Source organism: Pelophylax lessonae (genome assembly GCF_965119305.1).
Source record: "Pelophylax lessonae genome assembly, chromosome: 2".
NCBI classification, from domain to species: Eukaryota; Metazoa; Chordata; class Amphibia; order Anura; family Ranidae; genus Pelophylax; species Pelophylax lessonae.
This window is the reverse complement of record NC_138769.1, coordinates 138,097,903-138,124,860: the sequence shown is the minus strand read 5'-3', so window position 1 is coordinate 138,124,860 and position 26,958 is coordinate 138,097,903. Positions and strand designations below refer to the sequence as shown.

At 40.1% G+C, this 26,958-nt stretch overlaps 1 protein-coding gene across 1 annotated transcript in view; it reads right to left on the bottom strand.

The window, feature by feature from the left end:
* Nucleotides 1-6,710: 6,710 nt before the first annotated feature.
* Nucleotides 6,711-26,958, bottom strand: part of AIPL1 (AIP like 1 HSP90 co-chaperone) — a 151,260-nt gene continuing 131,012 nt past the window's right edge. Inside the window, exon 6 of the mRNA XM_082245803.1 lies at nucleotides 6,711-7,105. Coding sequence (XP_082101929.1) covers nucleotides 6,903-7,105 — 203 coding nt within the window. The 3' untranslated portion in view covers nucleotides 6,711-6,902. The remainder of the gene's footprint in view (nucleotides 7,106-26,958) is intronic.

The window sequence follows — 26,958 nt, the reverse complement described above, 5'->3', positions numbered from 1 at the left end:
CCCAGCTCTCCTCTTACTGGCCACCCTCCTCTGTTTCCAGGAGCCTGTGCTGACTTGTGCCCAGACTTGGTCGTAGCTGCACAGGTGTAAGGCTAGGGAAGCCTGGCATTTGATTTACCAAGCTTCCGTAGGAGCCATGCGTTGGGGTGTGCTCTGTGAAGAAAGTTTCCCAGCCATCAGAATACAGTGATCACTGCTGGCAGCTATAGCAGCCAGCAGTGATCGACAAAAAATAAAGACAAGCTGGTTGTACTGAAGTCAATTGATTGAATTCTGTACAACCAGTGTGCACATAGATTGAAATTCTGCCAGTTCAGCAGAAATGTAAATCTGTCTGTGGTGGCTTAAGTCCACCAGTCTCTGGGTATAATAATACCCTCAAATCTTCTAAAAGGGATGCTCCACTTAGGTGTAGAAATTCACTTTGAACTCCATCTTATTTCCATAGCATTCTTTAGGTAAAAGAAGTGCAAACAATGAGGTGGGAGCACATCTAATACCTACAAAGGGTAATGAAAATAAGGTGGAGTTCAAAGTGAACTGTGCCATTACCTGGCATTGAGGAAGTTAAAACAGGCAGGGAGGAAATGTGATATCACCTCCTCACTGCCTGCCAAATGCCTCTGAAAAGGGACCTGAGCATGGATCACTGTTCAGTGGAGTGGCAGTGCCTGCTGTAAGTGGTGCACTGGCACTTTTCCTTAGCCGCAGTCCTTTAGACTTCTTCTAGGTTGTGCGTTTTGGCTGCATTTTCTGAAAGTGCACCAAAGATGCAGAATACGGGACTTTTTGTGCACTTTAAGAGCATGCAGTAAAAATGTGCAACCTAATAGAGGTCTATGGGGCTAGGGGCAACATGCAGGAAGACTACCAGCACTGCAGCCAAACTGCAGCATACAAGTGTGAGCACACTCAGCACATGGGGCAAGTTACTGCACAGGCTGCAAGAAATAGAACTGTTTAGCTGCAGAGAGGGGGGGTGGGGGAGGGATAGCAGGAAAGGAGGGAAGAGTGGCTCACTTACTTCATTTTCAGGCTCTGGCTGCCGAGTAGACTGCTCGGTTTAAACGTTCCCGCCCACACATTCTCTTCATAGACAGCACAGGGGCTGCACGGAATGTGGACGGGCAAAGAGAGAGAAGATCCACTACCAGCCATTCGTGTGGAGAAGAGAGGGGCTGGGCAACTCACTCTGGAACACAGACTGTCAGCTCCGTGACAGTACACATCGCTGCCTGCCTGCCTGACTCGTATTGCTGGATGGAGGGATAAGAGTTCAAGCCTATTCAGCCACACTCGGCCAGATCCAATACTGCACATGCGCAGTTCTGAGCTGGCAACACAGCGGGCGTTGTACAGGAAATCAGTGCAGCCCAGGGGGGAAAATGCCTCCCTTCCCCCCGGCCCAGTCCGCCCCTGGCTCTGGCATGTTCAGACTAGGATCCAAACACACCTGAGATCATCCTTCCTAATGAAAATGCCGCAGCTGCCTGTCAGTTTTTCAGTCTGACCCAATCGAATAACCATTGCCCCCTATGGAGTGGTGGGTGTAAATGAATATGTGTCTGTTTACACCGGCCGACATCCAATCCAATCCAATCTTCTAAAAACAGACAGATGGGGATGCTTTCCCCCATCCATCTGACAGATCAGATGGCAGTCGGATAGAAACAGACAGGTGGTCCATTTACACCCACTGCTCCATAGAGGAAAGGAAAGCGAGCTGTGTATGTGTTTGCTCTGCATAAGGGGAGAGGACATGGACCAGCCATCCACTCTGCTCAGTGGAGATCAGCAGACAGATTTTCTGTTGAGCAGGCTGACTCCTAGTGGTGTTCTCCTCATGTGGAAGGGCCAAATAGATATTCCTTAGGCCTTACAGTACATATACTGTATTATGCCCATTTGCTGCCAGAGTAATTTTTGCATTTTTTTGAACCTTATTAGAAAATCATTTTGGGTCTGGAGATTAGGTAAAAACTCCAAAACTCATATTTTCTGAAAGCAGACACCCTTGAGAATTAAATGGTGGTAGTTCTAATTTTTTTTATGTTACACAATATTAGCGCAACATTTATGAAACACAAATGTATTTAAAAAAACACAATAAAGTTAACTACATGGCATATAATATATATATATGGTATAAAAGCAATATATTACCCAACTATTTTGGTAAAATGTAATAGATCAGGTTGTGCCGAGTAAATAGATACCCAACATGTCAAGCCTTAAAATTGCGTGTGCCTGTGAGACAGAGACAAACTCTGGTTCCCTATACTTTTCATAAGCAATGTCTTAAAAGCAGCCACAACAGGTCATCAGTTTAGAGCAAACCTGAATAATGGGCCTAGAATTATTGCTCTCGAACAGAGGGTGCGCATGGAAATACGACAATGTGTGGTCGCCTTGGACCTCCCCCTGTGACTATTAATTGGATATACAGTATATAATGATGAACCGGGTATGATGCTGAGAATGATGGGATACGTGTCCTGACCCCTTCTCCCCCCCCCCCCCGCCTCTCCCCTTTCCTTCCATTCTCTTCACGTTTGGAATTGTCCTAATGTCTGAAACACCCTTCAGGTTAAAAGCACATGTAAGTTTCTTTTGTGTATATACAGTTTCTTTGGTATTCTTAATACTGTATAATACACCAAGGATGGCTGGTTTTGAGGTCCTGGCCCCTTTTTTCCCGCAGATTCTGGGTTGTGTTTCTAAAACTATTCAGTTGAGATCAGCCCATGAAATCCTATTTTATAAAAGTAATTCGCTTTTAAAATTTTAAAATATTATATCTGATTCAGCAGGTCTGATCAGTTATGTATATGCAATTAGCCATTATTTTAATATGTTTATATGTGCTCATAGAAGGTGATCACCGCCAGTTGATTCCTGTATATCTGCTTTGTAGCTTGCATTTAGAGTCCTGGCGTCTTTATTGTTTATTTGGCTGTCCCCGGGGCAACAGAGTATCCCTTCCTGTGTGAAGGGTTCACTTCCTGTGTGAAGGGTTCACTTCCTGTGTGAAGGGTTCACTTCCTGTGTGAAGGGTTCACTTCCTGTGTGAGGGGTTCACTTCCTGTGTGAGGTGTTCACTTCCTGTCTGAGGTGTTCTCTTGGTTGCACTTCCGGGTCTGATGGCTATGAGTGACTATAAGTAGCCCTGTCCTTCTCCCTTACCAATAGCTGAGGAAGTCCCGTGCAGTGGGACGTAACGCGTGCGAAGGGGGAGGGGCCGGTGACGTCACCCGCCATCCATTGCGGTCGAGACCGCTGTGTGTAATACAATCTGCTCATCACATGCACTTGTATAGTGCTTTACAAGGTAATTTTTATGATTTTATGCTATGTTCAATAAAGTAATTTATTGCGGTAATGCACTATGTCCGGACCTTTGTTTTCCTATGGACCTGTGACCCGCTTTATGGACCTGTGATCTGTTACCTGTGAGCCTTATCTTCTGATGAAGAGGAATACTGATTTGATCTATATTGGTGATATCCTTGGAGAAAGTTTGTCTTACTAGCCCGTCTGGTGACACAGGGGCTAAGTGTGAGGTGAGAGGCTAATGAGACTGGGTGGAGGATTACCAGCACATTGAAGAGCACTGAATGTTTATATCTTGTGCATGCTTCACCATAATTTTCACCTGTGGACTGCTCTCCTCGATATCTTCTTCATAATCCATATTTGATAGCGCTGCACTTTTTGTTATATATTTGTTATTGGGACTTTTGGTTTATTGATCCTTTAGTGCATAGCAGCTTTCTATTATATTATTTTATACAGTTGCGCTGAATTTTTATCTATTATTATTAATACACCAAGCATGTTCCATGTCAGTATGTATAATTAATGCTGTCCTATGATTTCAAAGTAATCCCTGCACTACTTTGGGCCGATTTTAATGCATTTTGAGGCCCATAGACATAGGCATTGCTTCAAGTCCCAGTCAAAATTGCGGCAAAAATATATCTACTGTATACACACAGGAGTTTTCCTTTTTTAACATTTTGTAACGTTTTCACTTTTTTAATTTTTTTATTATGTACTTTTGTATCAGTCAATTGCAGTTCTAATTAGAGGCATGCAGCCTTCTACAGCAGCTAAAACCAACATTTTCTCACTGCAGTCTTCACTTTGCATGTACTGTGAAAGCTGCCATTGTAATCACATGATTGGGAATCACTTTAAATGGTTCTCAATCATTAGTTTGGACAGAAGCTGAGTTTGAAAGATAGCAATAAAGTGTTGGCTGTCAAAAGAAAGATATTAGTTATTATATCCTCACATTCTGTATGTGTGTATGTCATTCTGTATAGAAACATCTAAATTTGCAATAGACATGTTTCTGGACTTTAATATCACAGTGTAGAGCTTCATTACCAGATTTGTTTTGTTCAGTCACAACCCAGGGGGACCATGGATGCCCTTGTGGTATTCAGAGGTTTACACCCATGCAATGTCCAAACTATTGGTGATAATAAGAACATTTTTGAGGAATCCAGTGTCATCTAGTCCACAGTTCCAAACTCTGTATTTATATCACTACAGGTTTCCTTTAAAGGTGAACAGTTTGATTTGTTCTCAAAGGTAAAGTACACATAAATATGGTAAAATGAATTAAATGTATTTTATTTATATGATCGGTCTGATTCTCAATATCTTAAATAAATGTATTTTAAAAAATGAAACAAAAGCTGGTACTCTTTTATTAATAAAAATGTAACAAAACAATTTGTGTGCAAACGTAATGACATTTCTACTGATTATTCATTTTGTGTTGCATGGAGCATTGTCTATCCCATGAGCTCTCTGAGCTTCTTAAAGACAATGCAAGGAGGAATGGTGGCGTACAATCACCTGACCCAAGGGCTTCTGATTCATTCCATTTGTTTTTCTGTTGATGGTTTTTAACTGTTTGTTTGCAATTGTGGTGAGTTCCACAATATAGAGCAGTATGCATAGCACACAAACAACAGTAAGATTCACACAGGGATCAAATATTTTGTTGATATGCATGCGGATAGTATGCACACATTGCATTTGTTTTTGTTTTTTTTTGCCTACACATGGTCATGGTACTGTATTTTCCTGTGAAAATGTTGCTTTTCTTTGTGAGACAAAAAAAAGTGCAAATTACAGAACTAGCGTAAGCAATGAGTTAACCACTAATGTCATCCAACAAACAATGCTGATCTGCTTAAGTTACAAAATGCATTTAGTTTACCTTAACCTGGGATGTAACCCACTGTCACGAGTAGCCCTAGCACTGCTCATAAGTTCACCAGGAGTGTATGTTTGTATATATGTGTTATGTTAGTTGTTCTCTATAAACCTCAAATACAGTGTCACTCACCAATCACATTCCAACTTCTGGTTCAAGTTTTTATATAATTGTTGGTTGGAACTTGTTAGAACTGACATTTATTTTTAAATATACAATTGTATTCAGTGCATGTAATTATAGATATCTCTCCTGTATCACAAATAAGGTTTTTAGATCACCAGCTCCCCATCAAGCATTAGTTGGGTGAACTGGTGCAGTACAGCAAAACCATGATGAAAAACGGAAAAATGAACAGGTAGGTTGTGTTCCCTATACCTATTTCAAGGCTTTAATTTACATTTTCATTTTACTTTTAACTCTCTGTTTGGGTTTCTAAACATTATTTTAACGTGTATTCATATATAGTAGTTGGGTTTTGTAAAGTTGTCCTGGATGTGCTAGTCCTGTCTCTAGGGCTGATAGCTTGCACATTTAAGTAAATGTTCATCTCAACATCATGCTTTTTTTCAGACTTTTTTATAATATCTGTTGAAGGATAATATCTGTTGAAGGATTAAACATACCAACTCCAATGTATTTCCCATGACAAAGTCTGTCCCTTGACTAAGTCTGTATGAAACTATTTTCTTCCTTTTGAATAAATATTACGCTATGGTTCTCCCTATTTTGTATTTTTCATATGGATACAAGCTGCTGTTAATCTAAGGATTGTCCAACAATATAGCCCTCTAAGAGGTGGGCTTGTTGTGCAGTAATTTGCCAGCATTCTGGTAAGTTCATTACTTGGGGGAGTGCTGTTCCTATCTCACTGGGTGTGGTGGATGGCAATCTGTTTGGATTATCCTGTTTGGAGTGGACCCTAATATACTGGAGGAATTCTGCTCACTTTTGGACTTTACCCTTGATTGGACTTTACTGTTTCCACTGATTCCATTTTTCTAATCTGGGATTTCTTGTGATGCGCTGCATGTCTTTTTCTTATTTTAGAATTTGATCTGTATTTTATTTCCAATGTATTTCTGCCAGGTTAAATATATGCTGAAACCGAAAACTACTCTTTAAAGTTTCTTTTAATTTTAGGTGTACCTCCTATACTAGCTCCTGAGCAAGTCTACCATTGGCTGAGATCCTCTCCCTTAACCCAAGACAATTATAATGCAACTACCAACTGTTGAAAGGCAAATGGTTGCACTGGATCACATAAAACTATTGATTTTTGCACTGGTATATACACTTATCTAAGTAACTATTTGTCCAGAAGTTTTTTGTAAAAGATCAAGATATCTTTGCCTACACCTCTAGAAACACCTCAAGATATCTTTGCCTACGCCAGCTGTTCTTGGGCCACTTTTTTAAAAACTGACGTTTTGGGTCACAGTTAAAAGCAATTTGATGTCAGTTGATATAAGTCTTCTTCAGCTTGCATTCAGAACTACCAAAATACTGTAAGTAAAAATCCACATTATATTGAATTTCCAAATCAATTTTAGTTGCATAGAAGATTTTCAGTTGCAATTAGATGAGTATGATATATATGATGTCACTCCCTGATGTAATTGCTTAATTCAAAATTTATAAATACCATTTCATTTCTGATACCACTAATATCCTAAGAAAATAGATTTTTGTATTTCAGTTTATCTTCCTCCTCCTTTTCTTCCATCCTCACCTCCAACTTCGTTATCTCTTTCTTGACTTGACGTGTCATTGTTGGGTCAAGTTCTATGACTTTCTCAAAATCTTTTTTTGCTTCAACTTCATTCCATACTTCAGCGTTAGCCTTAGCTCGAAGAAAATAAGCCTTTGTCAAACCTAGGAAAGAAATCATCAACTTTATATTCTGTTCATATTTTGTTCTTACAGACTGCACCAACATATTTTCTCAAGGAACATAACACTTAAAGCGAACCTAACATCAGAGATGATCACAGAGATCACAAAACTCCTTCTGATAATGCCTTCATCTAAATTTCTCCCCAGAAGTTTGGCGCCATGTTTTTCAAGAACTATCCAGGATCCATGATCTAAATGTTTCCACTAAATGACACAATCATTTAAGTCTTAGTGACTCTGCAATATCTTTTATATTCAAAGTTACGTGGCTTGTAAAGTTAGTCTTATTTATTTCATACATAACACTCTAAAACGAATACTATTAATATTATCAAGTTCATTCATTGTTCATAGTTCATAGTAATTGAATACATAAGCCTGCATTACCAAACAATTAACATTAATATGCCATTTCCTTCTTCATTAATATAAGACTGCATAATAATATAGAATTAATTACTTGCTAACTGCCCTATAGCAGTTTTACTGCTACAGGGCAGCAGCTGTGCACAGGATCCTGGTCAGTGGGTACCATGGACTCGATGTCTTGCCGACACCCACAGATCATCCTGCAGACAGGCAGAATGAAAGTATGCCTATGTAAACAAGGCAGATGATCATTCTAACAGAAGGGAAGGCGTGGAGCTTGTGTCTCTGCAAAGCAGGGACAAGGATCCATTTCTTCCCCTAGTAAAAGCACCTCCCACACTGTAGCAAAACATAGGCTAGGCGCATAGTTAACCCTTTGATTGCCCCTGATGTTAACCCCTTCCCAGCCAGTGTCATTAGTACAGTGACAGTCAGGGCCGCTGATGGGGGGGACCACCCTTTTGTTGTAATTTTAGCTAAATATATCTTTAATATTTTCTTGGGGGGCCCTGCCAGGTAGTCTGTACGGGGCCCCGCGATTTCTAACAGCAGCCCTGGTGACAGTGCATATTTTTAGCACTGATCACTGAATTAGTTTCACTGGTCCCCAAAAAGTGTCAAAAGTGTCAGTTAGTGTCCAAATGTCCACTGCAAAATCATAATCCCCCTATAAGTCACTGATCGCCTGCCATTAGTAGTAAAAAAAATTAAATAAAAATATCCCACAGTTTGTTGACGCTATAACTTTTGCACAAGCCAATCAATATACACTTTTTTTTTTACCAAAAATATGTAGCAGAATATCTATTGGCCTAAATTCATGAATAAATTCGTTTTTTTTTATTATTATTATTTTATTGTATATGCTTTATGGCAGAAAGTAAAAAATATTGTTTTTTTCCAAATTGTCAGTATTTTTTTTGTTTATAGCACAAATAATAAAAACCACAGGGGTGAGCAAATACCACCAAATTAAAGCTCTATTTGTGGGGAAAAATGACAAATATTTTATTTGGGTACAGTGTTGTATGACTGTGCAATTGTCAGTTAAAGTAACGCAGTGCCATATCACAAAAAATGGCCTGGTCATGAAGGGGGCTAAATCTTCCGGAGATCAAGTGGTTAATATAATTAGGTGGTTTACAAAAAAAAACATTTACTTGACCCAACACATTATACAAAAGAAATATCACTTCAGTCTCTGTGGAGTAAAATTCTGTGTGTTAGTATGTAGGATTTATTGAAGCACAAAGCAATCACCCTTCAGGCAGACACTGAAAACAGCTTCATTAGCTGCCAACCCCAGGTGCTTATGTTCATGGTAAGCATCAGAAATTCCATGAACGCTCCAGTGCCTCAAGAAGCTCTACTCTTCTTGCTTTAAACAAAGCTGGGTGCAGCTAGATCTGGATGAGTTTTCAGATTGACTCTAAAAAATCATCTAAATGAGCTTCCTGCATCTAGAGGTGTTCACCTGTCCCTAATCGCAGGTAGTCACTCCTTAGTTACTTCTAACCACAGGCAGCTACACGTTGCTTTGTACAGGCCTTTTAGCTGTTGCTATCCACATTCACTTAGACCCCTGGATGGAGTTTTTCACAAGATACTACCAATGTCGACTTGGTCATGTGAATGAGGCTTAAATGTAGTGTGTGGGGACTTTGAGAATCTTTATCCTTCCAAATGTAGAGAATTTATTGTTGTCCATAACACACTCTTTTTTTGATTCCACATTGGTCACTGCTTAAAAAGTTGTGGACAATGGATGTAGCACACATGCCCAAATAAACATTATGAAAGTATTCAGGGCATGTGTAGTATATCCTGTTTTTCAGGAGTCTAAGTGAATGTGGATAGCCACAGCTAAAAGGCCTGTACAAAGCAATGTGTAGCTGCCTATAAAAAATATTAAAATCAGCGCACCTGAACAATAATAATGAAATCTGCTATGCACCAAGGGTCAATATATCAAAATCCCAAGTAATACAAATAAACAATAAATAGTGCAGTGCTAATAACCAAATAAACATATATATATATATATATATATATATATATATATATATATATATATATATATATATATATATATTGTAAGAGGTTGGCTCGGTAGCGGGTGTGGGTGACCCCCTGGGTAGGTTCGTTACACAGAGAGACAGCCGAGGAGTGGTTGAAAACAAGAGTCTATGGTTTATTCTTCCAATTTGCTGGAAACAAGTGCAAGCATCCAAACAGCATAAATCAAACAAAACATAAAATAAACCCTGGCCACTTGGGGCGTCTACCTTCACAACACAGGAACCTACCTTTGGAGTCTGTCATAACCTACTGCTGGGCAGACACTGCTGGTCCTACAGCAGAAAAACCAATAGTATATTTGTTTTTCTTTTCACACAGAAAAAGTCTACCACCTCACCTTCAGAAGTCTTTCCCAGCTCACCGCTCTCCTTAACGCACAACGCCTCAGGATGCAGCAATCAGTAGTCATCCTCTGGATAACTTATAGAGGCCTTAATTGCCTCATTCTGAATAGCTGAAGCTTTCCAACGTCCTCAAACCTTTCTGGCTACCTCCGCAGCCGACATCTGATAGTAATTGGTGAATTGTCTAAACAAGGCAGAAATGTATCTCCCGTCTTTGACAACACCCACCGATTTACCTGACTTCCTGTCACAATATATATATATATATATATATATATATATATATATATATATATATATATATATATATATATATATAGAACGTCCCAATGTGAAGAAGTGTGTTCATGCACAAAAATGGTACATAAAATAGGACCACAGGTCCTTATCCAGGGGACTCTCTATATGGCACCAGACCGCTTCCTTAGAATATTAGGGCAGGTAGACTCCAGTCCACAGAAATTCCCCAAGACCATAAAAGACAAGAGGTCTGGACATAGTGCTTTATCCCTTAATAATGCTTTATTAGTAGACATGCATATAAATTTACCTGAGAAGGCACTGAGCACAGTGCACTAGAATCACTTGACAAAATAAGACACCGATCACGATGGATGGCGGGTGACGTCACCAGCCCCTCCCCCTCCGTACTTGTTGCATCCCTGAGCGGGACTTCTTCAGCGAATGAGAGGGAGAGGGACATGGCTGCACATATAGAGCGGAGGGCTCTTAGAAGTGTTTAGAAGTAACTAAGGAGTGACTACCTGCGATTAGGGACAGATGGACACCTCTAGATTCAAGAAGCTAATTTAGATGACTTTTTAGAGTCAATCTGACAACCTATCCAGATCTAGCTGCACCTAGCTTTGTTTGAAGCAAGTAGAGTAGAGCTTCTTGAGGCACTGGAGTGTTCATGGAATTTCTGATGCTTACCATGCACATAAGCACCTGGGGTTGGCAGCTTTGTGCTTGTGCTTTGTGCTTTGTGCTTCAATGAATCCTACTTACTAACACACTTTCTGACAATGCTACCCGTCTGGAGTTTCTCTATAAATACAGCACACATAATACTCGCTGCTGTCAAAAACTGGACCATCTGACACAGTATTTATGAACTCTGTTCAGACATGTGCTAGAGAGATGCAAAGTAACATTGTTACTCTTGTATGTACTCGGTTTCACTCATCTGCAGATCAAAGGGATGAACTTCGATCTGAATATGATGTCAGTTAAAGCAACCTGACAAGAAAATAAAATTATTTAAAAATAGAAAAGAGTTCCTATTTAACTGCTTAATAACCCTTAAAGTTTATGTTTTCCCTAATATTTCTTATTTCAGATTTGTGTTTCTATTAAGTGTATTTAAAGGTATCTTAATCTCTTTGCATTGCTTCCTTTGTGTTGTGATTGGAAGCACAGTCTGCCCGTACTCCAGTACTCAGACTTCTGGTGACATGTCCTCTGCACAGATCTTTACTTTATAGGTCCATGTAGTTAGTTCTATTTCTCTGCCTCCTGCTGATATCTTTCCCCCACCCCCCACTCTCCTCAAACTCTTTACTCTGTATTTCTGTCTCTGCATTTTACACAGGACTGTACCTGTGCTCAGTTTAAGCTGCTGCTGCCATGCCCCCCATTGTCACAAGCAGTCTCCACCCCCACCTCCCTATGCAGCTAAGCACAGAGATCATGTGATCACTTCCAAAAAAAAGTATTTAAAATTTGTTTTATGTATAGACACAAACTTCTTGCCTTGCATATTTATACTAACCTGAATGGTGTGTTTTACAAGGTAAAGGCTTACATATACTTGAATGCACTAATCAGCCCTTAATAGCTCCTTCTTCCCCTAATTCTTTTATCCAATGTTTTCCGGCTGATCTTTCCTTTTTGTACACACCTAAAAGTTACCAGCATTGCCTGGTAATAAGGTTCACAAAGTCTGACAGTCTCAAGGAAAACTGGTTGCCACAGCTCTCTGCAAATTCCACCAGGTGGTAGGAACACATCTAAACCACAAAAATAAGCAAAAGAGAGCACACATCCGCTCTAGTGTAACACAATTTTATTAAGATAAACTAAAAATGAATCACAACTCACAAGCGATGGAAAACCAACAGGCTCATCAAGTGTGTTCCTAACTGCCTCTCCGGGGTTGCCACAGTCACCATCTATCAAAGTGGAGGAAATCCCTGAAGCCGTGGATGACAGTCCAGTACTCCTGCCTTAGATACAACGAGTCTTGTGGGGATCCACTGCACATGCAGCCGGTCCAGCTGGCACCCCGCACTGATAGAAAGGACACGCCAGCAAAGAACAAGGAGGGAAGGAACACGGCTCATCTGACCCTGCAACCAGTTCTTACAGCCTGCTTCAGCTCCTTCAGTCCAGCTCATCATCTTTGGGTTCCTGCTTCCTGCTGTGTATCCACAGTATGTCACCAGCCAAGCCCCAAACCAGTCTGCCTGCATCCAGCTGTCCTGCTGTTACATCTGCCTGCTGCCTCATCTCCTTGTTGTCAGCTGCTCCTTGCTTCCCTTTTGTGAATCATCATCCACTACCTGTGCAGACTACTAGACTGATAATAGGCGCTCACTGTGCTCTAGAGGTTACTCTTTCACCATCAGTGGCCCTTGAGCCAGAGCTGTATGAGAGGACTTTCTCTGCAAGTCAGACTTACCTACCCGGTTACGTGACAGTTCTATTATGTCCTTGGAATTCTGAATGGCAGTGCATGTGTTCAGTCTTAATCAGCTGATACTTCCTATGGGGAAAGTTGCACTGTCTGCTTCCCTAATAAAAGGAATTACCCTTAGGGAATATTTAGTCAAAATAATAATTCCTATTGCAAAGGATGCCTAACATTTGACTTGTATCTTAGTGCAGACTTCTGTCAGCCAATTACAAAAGCAGAAAATTGCATTTCTGGAAAAGTTCTGTACGCCAATTGTGTACAGAATGCCTCCAGGTTGCCATATTACATTGCAATTTACAGAAAAATACTGTGCTGCAAATTGAAAAGGAATTTTAATTTTTAATAACATTAAATAACAATATAGCTTGTGTAGCAATTGCTATATGGGTATTTAGCTGAGATCTAAATCAAAACGTTTTTATATTATAGTTAGGGATGAGCAGGGAGCCGTTAAAACCACTCTCAGTATCAGAGTCACCAGCACAAATGGAGAGGATGACAGGCAGCAATAAAAAATGACAAGGGTCATTCTTCCCTATTCTATCCAAAAAAGAAAAATGTTTCAATTAGCAAGACAATTGCAAATATATCTTTAAAACAAAAAAAATTCTACTGAAAGTAAAAAGAGCATAAACCATTACTTTGGAAAGTAGACCAGGGGTGTGACTTCACATTTGCACCACCACTGCTCACTTAAAGTGATCCTGAACACACACTGTTTAATTTACATTTTCCTATCCTCTTCTGTATATGGACGATGGTACTGTAATTACAGTATTTTATTTAGAAAATCCTAAGTACCTTTTTCCTAATCGATATGAGCTGTCACATGACTCAGTTCTTTCCCAGCCTGTCTGCAGTGAAACATAGGCAGAAGGAGATTATAATCCTCTGCTGCTAGTCACACGGTCAAAATAAAATCAACAGCCTTTGGGATACAGCATAAAAATAAATAATACCAAAAAACTTTTCTTAAATTGTCATAGAAATATATACAGAATATGAAAGTAAATCTTTATTATTTTTTGGCAATAACTTGGTGTGGGTGGATTTCTGCCAGTCACAGGCTATGTCTTGCCCCTCTAGCCTGTGTCTTAGAATAATAGGGAGGGGAAGCCTCCATCAATCAAGATGTAATATCCCACCTCCATTGTGTTTAACTGGTTAGTAAGTATGAAGGAGGAGGGAGGGTGGGAGTTGTCATTTTACACAGTGTATACACCCACATGTGTTACTCTATAGTCACATGGGCTGCTGAGATGTGATAGAGAGGAACTGAGCATTTAAACTCACTGAAAACAAAGCATAGGCACTAGTTGCCACCAATGCTCTGCAAAATTCCCAACTGCATTGGGGACATGATCAAAAGGGGGAGATAGAGAACAGCAGGATCAACCAGGTTTTTGCAGAATACAGAAAAGGAATCTCATAGGGGTTGATTTACTAAAACTGGAGAGTGCAAAATCTGGCACAGCTTCTAACTTAAGCTTGTTCAACTAAGCTTTGACAACAAAAAAAATTGGAAGCTGATTGGTTACCATGCACCAGATTTTGCGCTCTCCAGTTTTAGTAAATCAACCCCATAGTGACTGAGTGTGTATGAACAGCATGTAATACAGCATTTATTGATAGTTTTTTCATTATGTGGGTTTAATGACACTTTAAGGCCCCATAGTTCTTGATATTTTTAGCGAAGGAATGCAGCCTTATCACTTTAATGCTGAGCAGAAACTTTAATATGTTAGAAAAACAAACAAAGTTTAATTGATTTTGATCTACTTTCAGCTTCTGTTTGTGCAATTAGAAAGAAGCCCTTATAACTTCTACCACAAATGCACAGCTCAGAAACCATATCACATATTTTGTTTGGGAATTATTGTTCTTTTCGTTCAAGGGTAAACTTTCGACAGGCTTGTGCTCATTATACTTGTAATGATATTTTTTTTTTCGATTGAGTGACCTTCTTATATATAGAAATTTGTTTGATTTGAAGAAAATTTTCAACATGACCATTGTTTTTTTTTTCCAATCATGAAGTGAAAATCCATCATTGAAACAAGCACATTAATCATTAGAAAATCAAATCATTCGGGAAAAGAAAACTTTTGCTTGATTTTATCTCCAACTTGGGCCAGTTTTAGACTGAGAAATCTTTCTGTGACTTATGAAAAGGTTAGACATTGCTGTCCATAAAAAAAAAAAAAAAATCTATTTAAATCATTCTGTTACTAAGCCAGATGCTATCTTGCCACTCTAAGGCCAAATAGCTAATATGCAGTGGAGTCTGAAAGTGTTTAATCCAGTCACTAGCCGTTTCTCTCAATTTTGATTTCTAATTTTTTTATCCTTAACCACTTTACAACCGGAGGATTTTGCTGTCTGCCGTCCAGGCCACTTTTTGCGATTCGGCGCTGTGCGACTTCAACTGATAATTGCGCGGTCGTGCGACGCCGTACCCAAACGAAATTTACGTCCTTTTTTCCCACAAACAGAGCTTTCTTTTGGTGGTATTTGATCACCTGTGCGATTTTTACTTTTTGCGCTATAAACAAAAAAAGAGCGTTTATTTTGAAAAAATAACAATATTTTTCACATTTTTTTATATGAAATTCCCCCCAAAAAAGATGTAAAAACCAATTTTTTTAAAAGTTTTTGGCCAATTTGTTTTATGCTACATATGTTTGGTAAAAAAAATCGCAATAAGCGTATTTTGATTGGTTTGCGCAAAAGTTATTGCGTTTACTAACAAAGGGAAAGATTTCTGTCATTTTTGGTGTTTTTTTTTTAACGCGTAATGGCGGCGATCTGCGATTTTTTTTGCGGGACTGCGACATTGCGGCGGACAGACCGGACCCCTGACTGACATTTTTGACACTTTTGGGGGTACCAGTGACATTACTGCAGTAATCAGTGCTATATATATGCACTGTTACTGTAAAAATGACACTGGCAGGGAAGGGGTTAATTTTATTGGAGAGGGAGGGGTTAATGTATGCCTGGTGCTTACTGACGTGTAGGGGGGGAGGTGACTGTGTGATTCATGGACAGATCGGATGTCCAGCTATGCTGAACAGTCCGATCTGTCACTCCCTGTCACTATGGAGATCCGCCCGCTGTGTTTACACACAGCGGGCGGATCTCCAGACTCGATCCCCGACGATCGGGTAAGAGCAGCGGCGATCGCCGCTGCTCCTCCCCTGGTCCGACTCCCGCTGTGAATGAAAACAGCGGGAGCGAGCCTCCGGCGGCGCGCAAGCGCCGCCCAGAAGGGGAGGAGTCCAGTCACGTTAATACTACGTGGCTGGACGGGAACGAGCCACTCTGCCGCAGTAGTATTACTGTGAGCGGTTGCAGAGTGGTTAAAGGTTTATTTTTATGGTTGCTTGCATGTATGTATGCATGTATTTTTTTACTTTATGCAAATGTATTTAATGGTATTTATATTTGTATTATATAATATATTGATGCCAGTAAATTGAGGTTATCCTAATGCATTATTATTATGATAATGATTATTATTATTTGGATTTAATATCAATCCTTTCTGACTGGTATTTTTATTCCTTTCTGAAGTAAAGGAGAAAAAACCCTGGAGGTATTAAGAGAACCATTTGTTTCACTATAAGGAGCTAGAGAATATTAAATCAATTATGCTTGGAGACTTAGAAGGTGCTTATCATCGACTGTTATGTACACTGCATGATTTCATGATGTGATATACGAAATAGTGGATCTTTAAATTGGGCAATTTTCTTTGAATTTGTGTCCTTCAAATACCCTGGCTTTGAAGTAGTGTTAATCTCCGAGCTCAAAAGATAATCTTTGGTTCTAAGATACTTACAGCTTTTTTTTTACATTTGCCAATAGAAACAAATAGCTTTGCAGGAATTTTGCTTTATTAATACAGAAAAACACTTGCAGCAACATTATTACTTGTGTCTGCATAATGTAGGACATGACCTTTCAAACACATACCTAAGAGCTTTCAAAGAAATGAACTTGGTAGTTCGATTTTTATAAAATTCAGTTTTCAGCTTAGACCTTAGTGGTAGATATTTATTAATAACATGGCAGCATATGCTTTTGCAATGGGGCCCAGGGGCTTAGAAGGTTGAGCTGTAAAATACTTTTCCCTAGGTATGCTGCTAGTAAGTTATTTACTGTCTGCAGGAGATGCAATAATTTCTGTGACCTTGAGTTGATACTAGAACGCTAACTTTGGTGTCTACCTAGTATTTTAGCTTCTTAATACAAAATGAAAAAAACATGGGAAAACCCCAAGCATGCACCTTAACATCACCAAACTGAAACTATAGCTAGTGGAAACTCTGAAACACTAAGGGCTGTGTCAACAGGTCTTGGACTTGTGCCCATGGCATCAATTTGACATCAGTTTGTGAAGCCTCTGAGATTTTTTAGAGTTCATTTACAAGTGAATTTGACCTGCATTTGGCCTCCTTATGATCTGCATTTGACCTGCTTCAAGTGGGTTTTGCATTCCTATAGACTTTATGTAATTTGAAGTAAATAGAAGTCCATCAACACATGACCTAATACTTTTAGTAGTGTAAGAATTTAGTGAGGGTCTGGTTTATGTATCACTAGTGCATGGGTGCAGATACCCCTAGCCTAGGAAGCTTACAATGTGTGTGCAGTTACAACCTCTGTACACACAGTAGTTAGTCAGCAGACCCTATATATGTTTTTATGCTTGGAAAGGCTTCAACCCTCATCTTCATCAGGAATCGTCAGATTTCACCCTATTGGCAGCAATTACCTTGTGTGTAAGTTCTCAGCAGAAGGAATTGTGCTTTAAAAGAAGAGATGCAGTTGTCATCTTTGGCTTATAACATGCAGGGAACTATAATGATTTTGGGTACATATTATTTTCAATTTTAAATATTTATATGTTTTTGTTTTGAATCTTTTTTATTAATTTTAAATAGTTTACAATAATAAATCATGTTGGAAATCAAATAAAAAGTCAACTATGACAGAATGGTTCAGAGGAATAAATAGAACCAGATTAATAGAAGAGTTAACACATTCACATCGGGACATCTATGCTAGTTTCTGTGAAATCTGGAGTAGTTGGATTGCATTCAAACAGTCTGCAATATATGTAAGACACTGTACATAAGTAATGAAAATGATTTAGAGGGGGGGGGGGGGAGCTGCGGAGGAATCCTCGTAATCAAAGAGTAGATTATATATATATTCTTTTATTTTTTTTAATTGTCTTGAACGCGCTATATAAAGAAAACATATACAAAATTACTAAACATTATCTTAAAAGAAGAATAAAAATATGTAAAGAGTCCTTTATTTCAGTGATATGGGGCTTGTGAAATAACATAAAATGGGGAAAGAGGTGACAGAAGTTTAATAAAAATAAGGGATATTCCTATTATTAACAGAGACCTGGCAAACTGGCAGACCTGGCATCAAGACAGCAAAATTACTTAAAAGAGTTGTAAAGGCAGAAGGCTTTTTAACTTAATGCATTCTATGCATTAAGATTAAAAGCCTTCTGTGCGTAGCAGCCCCCCAGCACCCCCTCATACTTATCTGAACCCTATCTCTGTCCAGCGATGTCCACGAATCCCTCGGCTGTCCGAGACTCTTCCTCCTGATTTGCCATTGGCTCCCATGGCTGTAAATCAAAGTCAGTCACCCAATCAGGAGAGAGAGGGGGAAGGGCCGAATGGCAGCTCCATGTCTGAATGGAAACACAAAGCTGCAGCTCGGCTCGGGTGCCCCCATAGCAAGCTGCTTGCTGTGGGGGCACTGGACTGAAGGGAGGTGCTAGTAGCAGCAAAGAGGGACCCGAAAAGAGGAGGATCCAGGCTGCCCTTTGCAAAACCACTTCACAGGGCAGGTAAGTATTAACATGTTTGTTATTTTTTATTTTATTTTTTTTAAAATGAGACTTTACAATCACTTTAATCCCAAGATGCTATGCACTGTCATGGCCAGCTCTGATGTGCTAAATTACTCCACACTAAATCTCACATTTTGCTGTTTCCGAGAGAACAACAGCGTTGAAGTGCAGAGACCTTACATACATACGACTCAAATGTCTTCATTAAGTCTTCAAATTATTCCAAACGTTTAGCTTCTCATAAATTATCCCAAAAGACTGTACAAAGTACAATCTATATAAACGTCAAACCATTCACTTTTTACTTCTCTGTGATGATATCCATATAATAACACAATAATACTATACTATAATACTATTATACTATAATCATGTGATAATACAAAAGAAAAACTGTTTAAAAGTGTGTATTCATCAATTTGAGAATACAATTGTTTGGCGCTCCCTCCCTGCATTTTTCCCCCAACTATGGTTTAAAGTGGTCTTCAGATCTAATGCTAAGTACTTTGGCTCCTTTAAATCTCAGGACCAGGATAACAACCCTCACCCCTTTCCTCCATCATTCTTCTGTCAAATACTGCAACTACTGTGGGCAGTAGAGGCTTTGCCTCAACTTGGGTTCCATGTACATTCTTGAGGCTCCATAAGGATGCAACAGTTTGAAAACTAACACAGATATTTAAGGACACCACAAGCTTTCAGTACTAAACATTTTAGGCCAGGTCGGGTTAACTTTTAAAAAGCTTAGCAGTAAAGAAAGTAACTTTTACCATAGAAAGCTACTAAGTCCAATTTCTAAGCAGAGTATCTCTGTTCTTTAATTCATCTTTTTAGTTCATTAATAGGAGTTAAGACATAAATAATGCAAACAAACCAACTTAGACATCCAATAATAGATCGAATCTCTGTGCTGCCTTTGAAGAGTAGTTGAAGGTTAGAGCCCCCACCCCATTTGCTCTAGTCTCATTGACTAGCAGGTTCTACTATGTCAGGTTTTATTAGGGTGTTGGAGATCAAAGTGTCCGGAGAGATCTAAGCAAATTAATATGTCTGTACAGAAAACTGAAGTAGGAGAGACAATTTAACCTGGAAGAGCAGAGGGGGATAACATTGTTAACAAGGAGAGAAGATTCCCAATGCAAACATGATGCACAAACAATAAGTAGGGGGATGGAAATCAATGCAAGTGAGAAACTCTGAGCTACGTGAAGCTTAGAAACCATACCAAATGGGAGTACAAGTAGTGTCACCCTCTGACCTCTGAAAGGAAATGAAAAGAAAGCAGCACGGAGCTCTTTCCTCATCTGCAGTCATTCTGCAGCATCTCTCTCTCTATAATCTTATCTTTGCGCTGGCTCTAATCCAAGAACAGTGGCAAACAACAGACAGGACTGATGGTTAGCACACTATTTTCTTGCTAACACATGTTATTTTCTACGCCTGCATATGGCACAGGGTAATCATAATGTTCAAAGAAATTGATGTTTTCTCCTGCTTTATTTTTAGATGTTTACAGTCTGTTAAAGTTTTTATTTGTATGCTGGAGGATGAAAAGGTGAAAATGAGCCTGCTTTGGAACGGTACATTACTGGATCTTTTTGTTTGCATGTTGCCCCTCAGTATCTTAGGGAATATTATGTTATACATTGTATTCATTGTAGTGCGTTACTGCATACATATTATTATAAGGTATTTCAGTGGAATCTAGCATTTAATGCCTAATGAATTCAACAAAATGACTCAACAAATCCAAAGTGTTTGAAACAATAAAGAAAAATCACATTAGGCCCCTTTTACACTGAGCGGATCTATTTGGGCAGATTCCCTTTGATCAGCAGGGATCGCTTTGTTGATCCCCGCTGAGAAGGTGGATGAAAGGTCTGTGTCCACTCACTGTGCAGAGACGGACCTGTCAGAGTCCCGCTCTCCTCTATGGGGAGATCGGATGAAAATGGACAGCTTGTACATTTTTTCTGATCCCATCTGATCCAACCCGCCCAATGGATGGCAAACATATCGCCATCCATCTGTTTTCAGAGGATCTTGTTGGATTGGATGCAAGGTAGGTGTCAGCCGGTGTCAGTACATGACATCTCCCTTCCCATAGAAGTCAATGCGGGGCCCAATCAGGTCCACCTTAAAAACGGATAGGCAGACCTGATCAGTCTGATCCTATGAAAGGGGCCTTACACTTGAAAGTAACAAGTCCATAAAGTTACAAACAAAAACTTTAACTACTTGAATCTCAGCCTGTATTCCCACTTCATTACAAGGCTAGTTTTTAGTTCTCAATGCTGTGAAGTTTGACTGACATTTACTCGGTCATCCAACACTCTAGTCAAAAGAATTTTAAAATGGTTTTAAGACAGATAGAGCTTTATTTTGGTAGTATTTAATAACAACTGGGTTTGTTTACTATAAAAAGGAAAAAGATGCAAAGGTGATACATTTTACCAACTTTTTTTTTATTGGGGAAATAAAGAAACATGCTGTACTTAGAGAGTTAAAATATGAAGCAAGGTATTGGTGCATATCAGGTCATACATAGAAAGATTAAGTGGTGAAGGGGTTAATGTACAAATCACATTAACAGTGGGAAGATGGTGATGAAGGGGTTAATGTGCAGATGTGCAGAACAAGGGAGGCAAATGAATAATATAAAGGTCACAATCAGAGACAGAGTTAAAGCGTAGTTCCGGCCACAAAATCGACATAGTCGATTTTGGGCCATCCGCTTGCTTCTAGTCACCTGAAAAAGAAATGGATAATTACGATTTTTTTTTTTTTTACTTACCTTGTTATTGCAGAAAAATATACTCACCTTTCTTCCACTTCCTCCCTCTGCGGCCGTGGCCCGCGTCGTCACTTCCTCTTTGCATTGATTCCTGGGAGCTGAACGTCATCGCTCTCAGGAATCAATGCGCCTGAACTGGCCCCGCTCGTCACTTCTGGTGCGGCACCTCATTCCCTGCTAAACAGCTTCTGGGCATGCCCAAAAGCTGTGGAGGGATGACGCGCGCAAACCAAAAGTGACGAGCGGGGCCGGTGCAGGCGCATTCTGGGAGAAGAGGACATGGAAGAGGACGCAGAAGAGGACGCGCTGGCTTCAGCTGCCCACATCTAAGATGGCAGCGCTGGAGAAGGAATTTTCAAGGTAAGTATTTCTTACCTAGAAGGTAAGTGCAAACTGGGACAGATCAGAGGCTATCCATTGTGGAATGTACTAGCCCTGACTGTCCCGGGGGTATTTTCATTGAAAAATTTTTTTGTGGCCCGGAACTCCGCTTTAAGAAAGGGGGGAAAGGTGAAAGAGTTAACAAAACAATATTAAAGTCAGTGAAAGTGAATGAATTGATCAGCTGCTCCTGCTGATTTTTTCATTCATTTCCCATTCATTGATTACAAGGATCCCTATTTTTCCTGTGTTATAGGAGGAAAGGGAGGGAGTAACAATGAAAAGAGTGGTATTTTATTGCTGTGATTGGTTATCACAGCAATAATGTTTTATCAAGCTGCCCAGTTTGATTTAGTACACTGGGTCTGTGAAATAAGCCGTCTAATGGCGACTGTTTACAGCCATTGATGGATGCAAAAGTCATACAAGGGCATTCATAAATGGCGGTGGGTGATTAACAGTCCACCAATCCACCGTTTATAAGCATACTGTGGTAGGAAAGTATTTGAGGGAATATTTTCCAAATGGAGGTAGCCATAATGCTCACACAGACACCCTTGGAGGAGAATTTACTAAGACTGGAGCAGGCAGAATCTTGAGCTGTGCATGTCAACCAGTAGGCTTCTTCCTTTTTTTTTATTCAAAGCTTAGAGCAGAACTATAGTAACAATAATCCCCAGGATGATGAGATACAACTTATAGAATGGTTTAAATATTTTGACGTTTCTTTGAGATTTTTGATTTCTCGCAAAAGACGTAAGCTCAATAAGTTAGATGAGGAGATCTCTGACTTAACCTTCCTAGCGGTATTCCCGAGTGTGACTCGGGGTAAGATTTTAGAGCCAAAAGCGGTAACCCCGAGTCACACTCGGGGTAGCGCTAGGAAGATCGCTGGATCCTGGTGGAGGTTTCACTTACCTTTTCTCCGGGATCCAGCGATGTATCTCGGTGGTGTGCGGCGGCGGATCTTCCTCTCGATCGTCTGTCAGCCCCGGCTTCCGTCTCCGGCGACGTGACGTCCGCTGGGGGGTGGAACCGGCGGCAAATTCAAAAAGTATAACACCAAAACACACTGATACACTGTAATCCTATTGGATTACTTTCCCAAAATATAATAGTGACCTTTGATTGCCCCCAGTGCTTTCTCCATTGCACTTCCTGCATTATTCCCATACACTGTTTCTGGATCATTGCAGAGCGACCATGGCCTCAAACAAGCGCGCCGCAACATCCAAAGCGGTGCATGACCTGCTGGGCGATATCGACAGCGATCCCAAATCGCACGCAGAGTGGAGTGACAGCGATTCATGGGGAAGCTCGTCATCCGACGCTGAAAGTGAGTTTAGTGATGATGATGTGCCAAGCGATGTGCGTACTTGGTGCGTGATCGACTGCGGTACGGAGCACGTAGCGCCCCCAAGGTTCCCGTTTACCGGAACGCCTGGTCTCAAAGTCGATGTTGAGGAGGATAACCCCTTGGCGTATCTGCAACTTTTTTTGACTGATGAGGTCATCGAAAAAATTGTTGTGGAGACCAACCGGTACCAGGAACAACAAGCCGCAGCACATCAACGGTTTTCCAGGAGCAGGATGTGGGAACCCGTTACCAGTGAGGATATCTGGAGATTCCTGGGCCTTATTATTCTGCAGGGAGTGGTGGGGAAACCCCTGCAGAAGTGGTATTGGACCACAAACAAATTATTGGCCACTCCTTTTTTTGGAACCATTATGTCAGAGTACAAATTTTCCCTTATTATGCGATATTTGCACTTTGCCAATAATGAGGATTTTGATGAGACTTCTCATCCGGCTCCGAAGCTGAAAAAGATCTGGGACATTTACCAATTAATTTTAAAAAATTTGCAGCGGTCTTATGTTCCAGAAAGAGACATTTGCATAGACGAAAGTCTTATGGCATATAAAGGGAGACTTAGCTGGATCCAATATATTGCGTCCAAGCGAGCACGCTTTGGAATCAAATCTTTTATGCTGTGTGAATCCAGCTCTGGCTATATTTGGAACTCGGTCCTATATACCGGAAGAGGAACCAAGTTCAACCCAAGGTTCAGCAGCTATGGGATGGCAACTGCTTCTGTTCTGACGCTGATTGAGCCTCTGCTGGATCAGGGGTATTGTGTCACTACAGACAATTTTGATACGTCCCCAGAACTGTTTGAGTTCCTCCTACAGCATAAGACGGATGCGTATGGGACCGTCAGAGCAAACCGGCGTGACATGCCCCCCAGCTTTGCCAACAAAAAACTTAAACCCGGGAGAGTTAGTTGCCTGGCAGAAAGGCAAAATGTTGGCACTTAGATGGCACGACAAAAAAGATGTCTGCCTGATGAGCACCATCTATAACACCGCCACTGTCATGGTCCATACAAAAGGGGGAAAAGATGTGCTGAAACCGCAACTGGCCCTGGATTATAATAACACCATGGGAGGTGTGGACAGAGCTGACCAGGCCATGACTTTCTATCCAGCAATGTGGAAACAGCAGAAAAAATACTATAAAAAAATATTCAGACACCTCCTGGAGCAGTGTTTATGGAATGCCTTCATTCTGCTAAAAAAGAAAAGTGACCGGCCTGTGATCCATGCCGACTTTGTGTGGAAAATTGCGGAGCTGATTTTTCTCAGGCACCAGACACCAACTGTAAGTCGATCCGGACGCCGTGCTGCTGGTGTCGTGAACCCCGAACTACTGACCGGTCGTCATTTTATGGACCTCATTCCGCCAACGGAGAAGAAGACTGCACCCACAAGAATGTGTGTGGTGTGCTGTTCCAAGCACGACGACACCGGGCGGAAAATAAGAAAGGAAACGCGGTACTACTGTCCAGACTGTGATGTTGGACTTTGCGCTGTACCCTGTTTCAAAATTTTCCACACCTGGGACATTTATTGAAGCAGTATGACGAGTAATATTGCATCCTTTTTGGGGAAAAAAAATATATATTGCATCCTTGTTTGACAAAAAAAAATGTCAGTGTTTTTGATTACATGATTTACTATCATTTATTGAATAAAAAGTGTTATTTTTTGGAAAAAAAAAGTGTTATTATTATATTATTATTTTATAGTTATTTATATATTATAATTTAGGATTTTGTGTTTCAAACTTTATCATACTCGGGATGTTATAAAGAAGAACACACGGTAAAAAGAAATCATTAGTAAATAGTTGGTTTGGGCTGCTCATTCTCAAGAATTGCAAGCAAAATAATGGTACCGCTTTCAGCACCTAAAATCCGAAAGAATCATACCGCCAGGGAGGTTAAAAGGCAAACTATCACCATATATGAATTTGGATGAATATAAGACCAAATCTGATAACTTGGAGAAAATCATAGAAAAAGAGGATCAGGACCAAAAGGGGAAAAAAGAAGAAATATTTAAGAGATGTAGAGGATTATAATAGTAATCAGATTTAAGTGGCAGAAAAAGAAGTTGGATTCTGCTAACACGAGAAGTGATTCAGCCTGTGGAGTTCCTACCCAGAGGCCAGTCCCAGTGGATGCTCCTTTTCCACAACCCTGTAATGCCCCAGATAAGGATCTCGATAAATTTGAAGTTTATATAGACTTTTAAAAGTTTATTAGAAAACTAAACATGAAAAAATTCTTCACCCTTAAAAGCACAATAGGCATCAACTCAAATACTATATAAACATACTAACCCGAGGAACAACTCCAAATTTAACCCAAAAAACCCAGGGAATGAGAGCCTTGAGGTTTTCAAAAAATGGTGGAGGAAGATGTAAAAAAGCTTAAAGCTAGTAGAACTAAACTGAAGAACATCTGAAAGACATTCAAGAACATAGAAAAGAGAAAATAGGTAGTCATTCGTCCTGCGGATAAAGGAGGAGGTTTAGGTATTTTAAACAAAACTGATTATGAGGAAAAATTTGCAAAATCTGCTAAGTAAGCAGGGGACTTATAAGAAATTAAAGCATAATCCAAAGAAAAAATATGAAAAGAAACTGAAGATGTTTGTACATAAAGGGAAAGAAAAGGGCATCCTGAATAAAAAAGAGGCTAAGTATTTCATACCTGAGGCAACAAAAACCCCAGTTATACATTATGTTCCAAAAATCCATAAAAATCAGGAGAAGCCCCCGGGAAGGCCAATTATTAGTGGGATTAATTTGCAAGGCTGGGGGAATATTTGGACAAATATCTGCAACCACTGGTTTGCAAAGGAAAATCCCTTTTGAGGGACAGTAAACAATTGATTTCAGAATTGAGGAATATACAGGAGGTGGATGAAGATTTTCTAATAACGATAGATGTAAACTCACTATATACAAATATTGTACAGAAACATGGTTTGAAAAGATCTAAAGCAGGAATAAATAGAGTACATATTGGAAGGACTCGAGATGGCTATGAATAGTAATTATTTTTGGCATAAAGGTGATGATTATGTCCAACAAATCAAAGGCGAAGGGAATTTGGACCAGTCACCAAGGTCCTCCAGGACAACAAGCTGGCCTACAAGTGGGGCTTCCCAACAAAGCTAATTGTCACTCATCAAAGCCAATAAGTGGCTTTCACCTCCCCGAAAGAGGGGTATAAACAACTCCACAATTGGGGTTTAATTCCCACCCCAGCGCCAAACTTAACCCCCATAATAGCCAAAACCCTGCACCACTAACAGGAGTAACCAGATCAGCAGGCACCAAAAGCAACCTCCCACCCAGGCAGGCTCTTGGACCTGAACATTATGCTCTACTTGCTGGATCTGACGCCTTCACATGTTTCCCGTGGAAGCTAGGCCATATTCTTCAACACCTCACCCCCAGTTCCAAAGTGTGCTATGCACATGCCTTGTTTTTTTATGTCCATTTAAATGTGTTTATCTTCACAGTTTTAACGCTTTCTGTATGTTTTTATTTTATTTTTTTGTTCTTTTATTGGTGAATATCTGTGTAACCTGCATTTACACTGTTTACACATTTACACATTGTTCAGAAGCATTGCTACACCCCCTTCCCACAGCCTGCTTTGCTGGGAGTAGGGCTAAATGGTTGGCAACCACAGCACCGTACCATAATCACCCATGTCCTCATAGCCGCAAGATTAGCTATAACATGAAACTGGAAAAACACACAATTCCCAACCATGCAAAAGCTCATTACCACACTCAATCAACACATGCAGATGGAGTACATGCATGCGAAAGCCCACATTGGGATTCCAAAATTTCCCTCCCAATGGACCTCCTGGCTATCAGATTCTAGATGCAACTTAGAAGGCCCATAGGCCCAAAACACGCATCATTTAC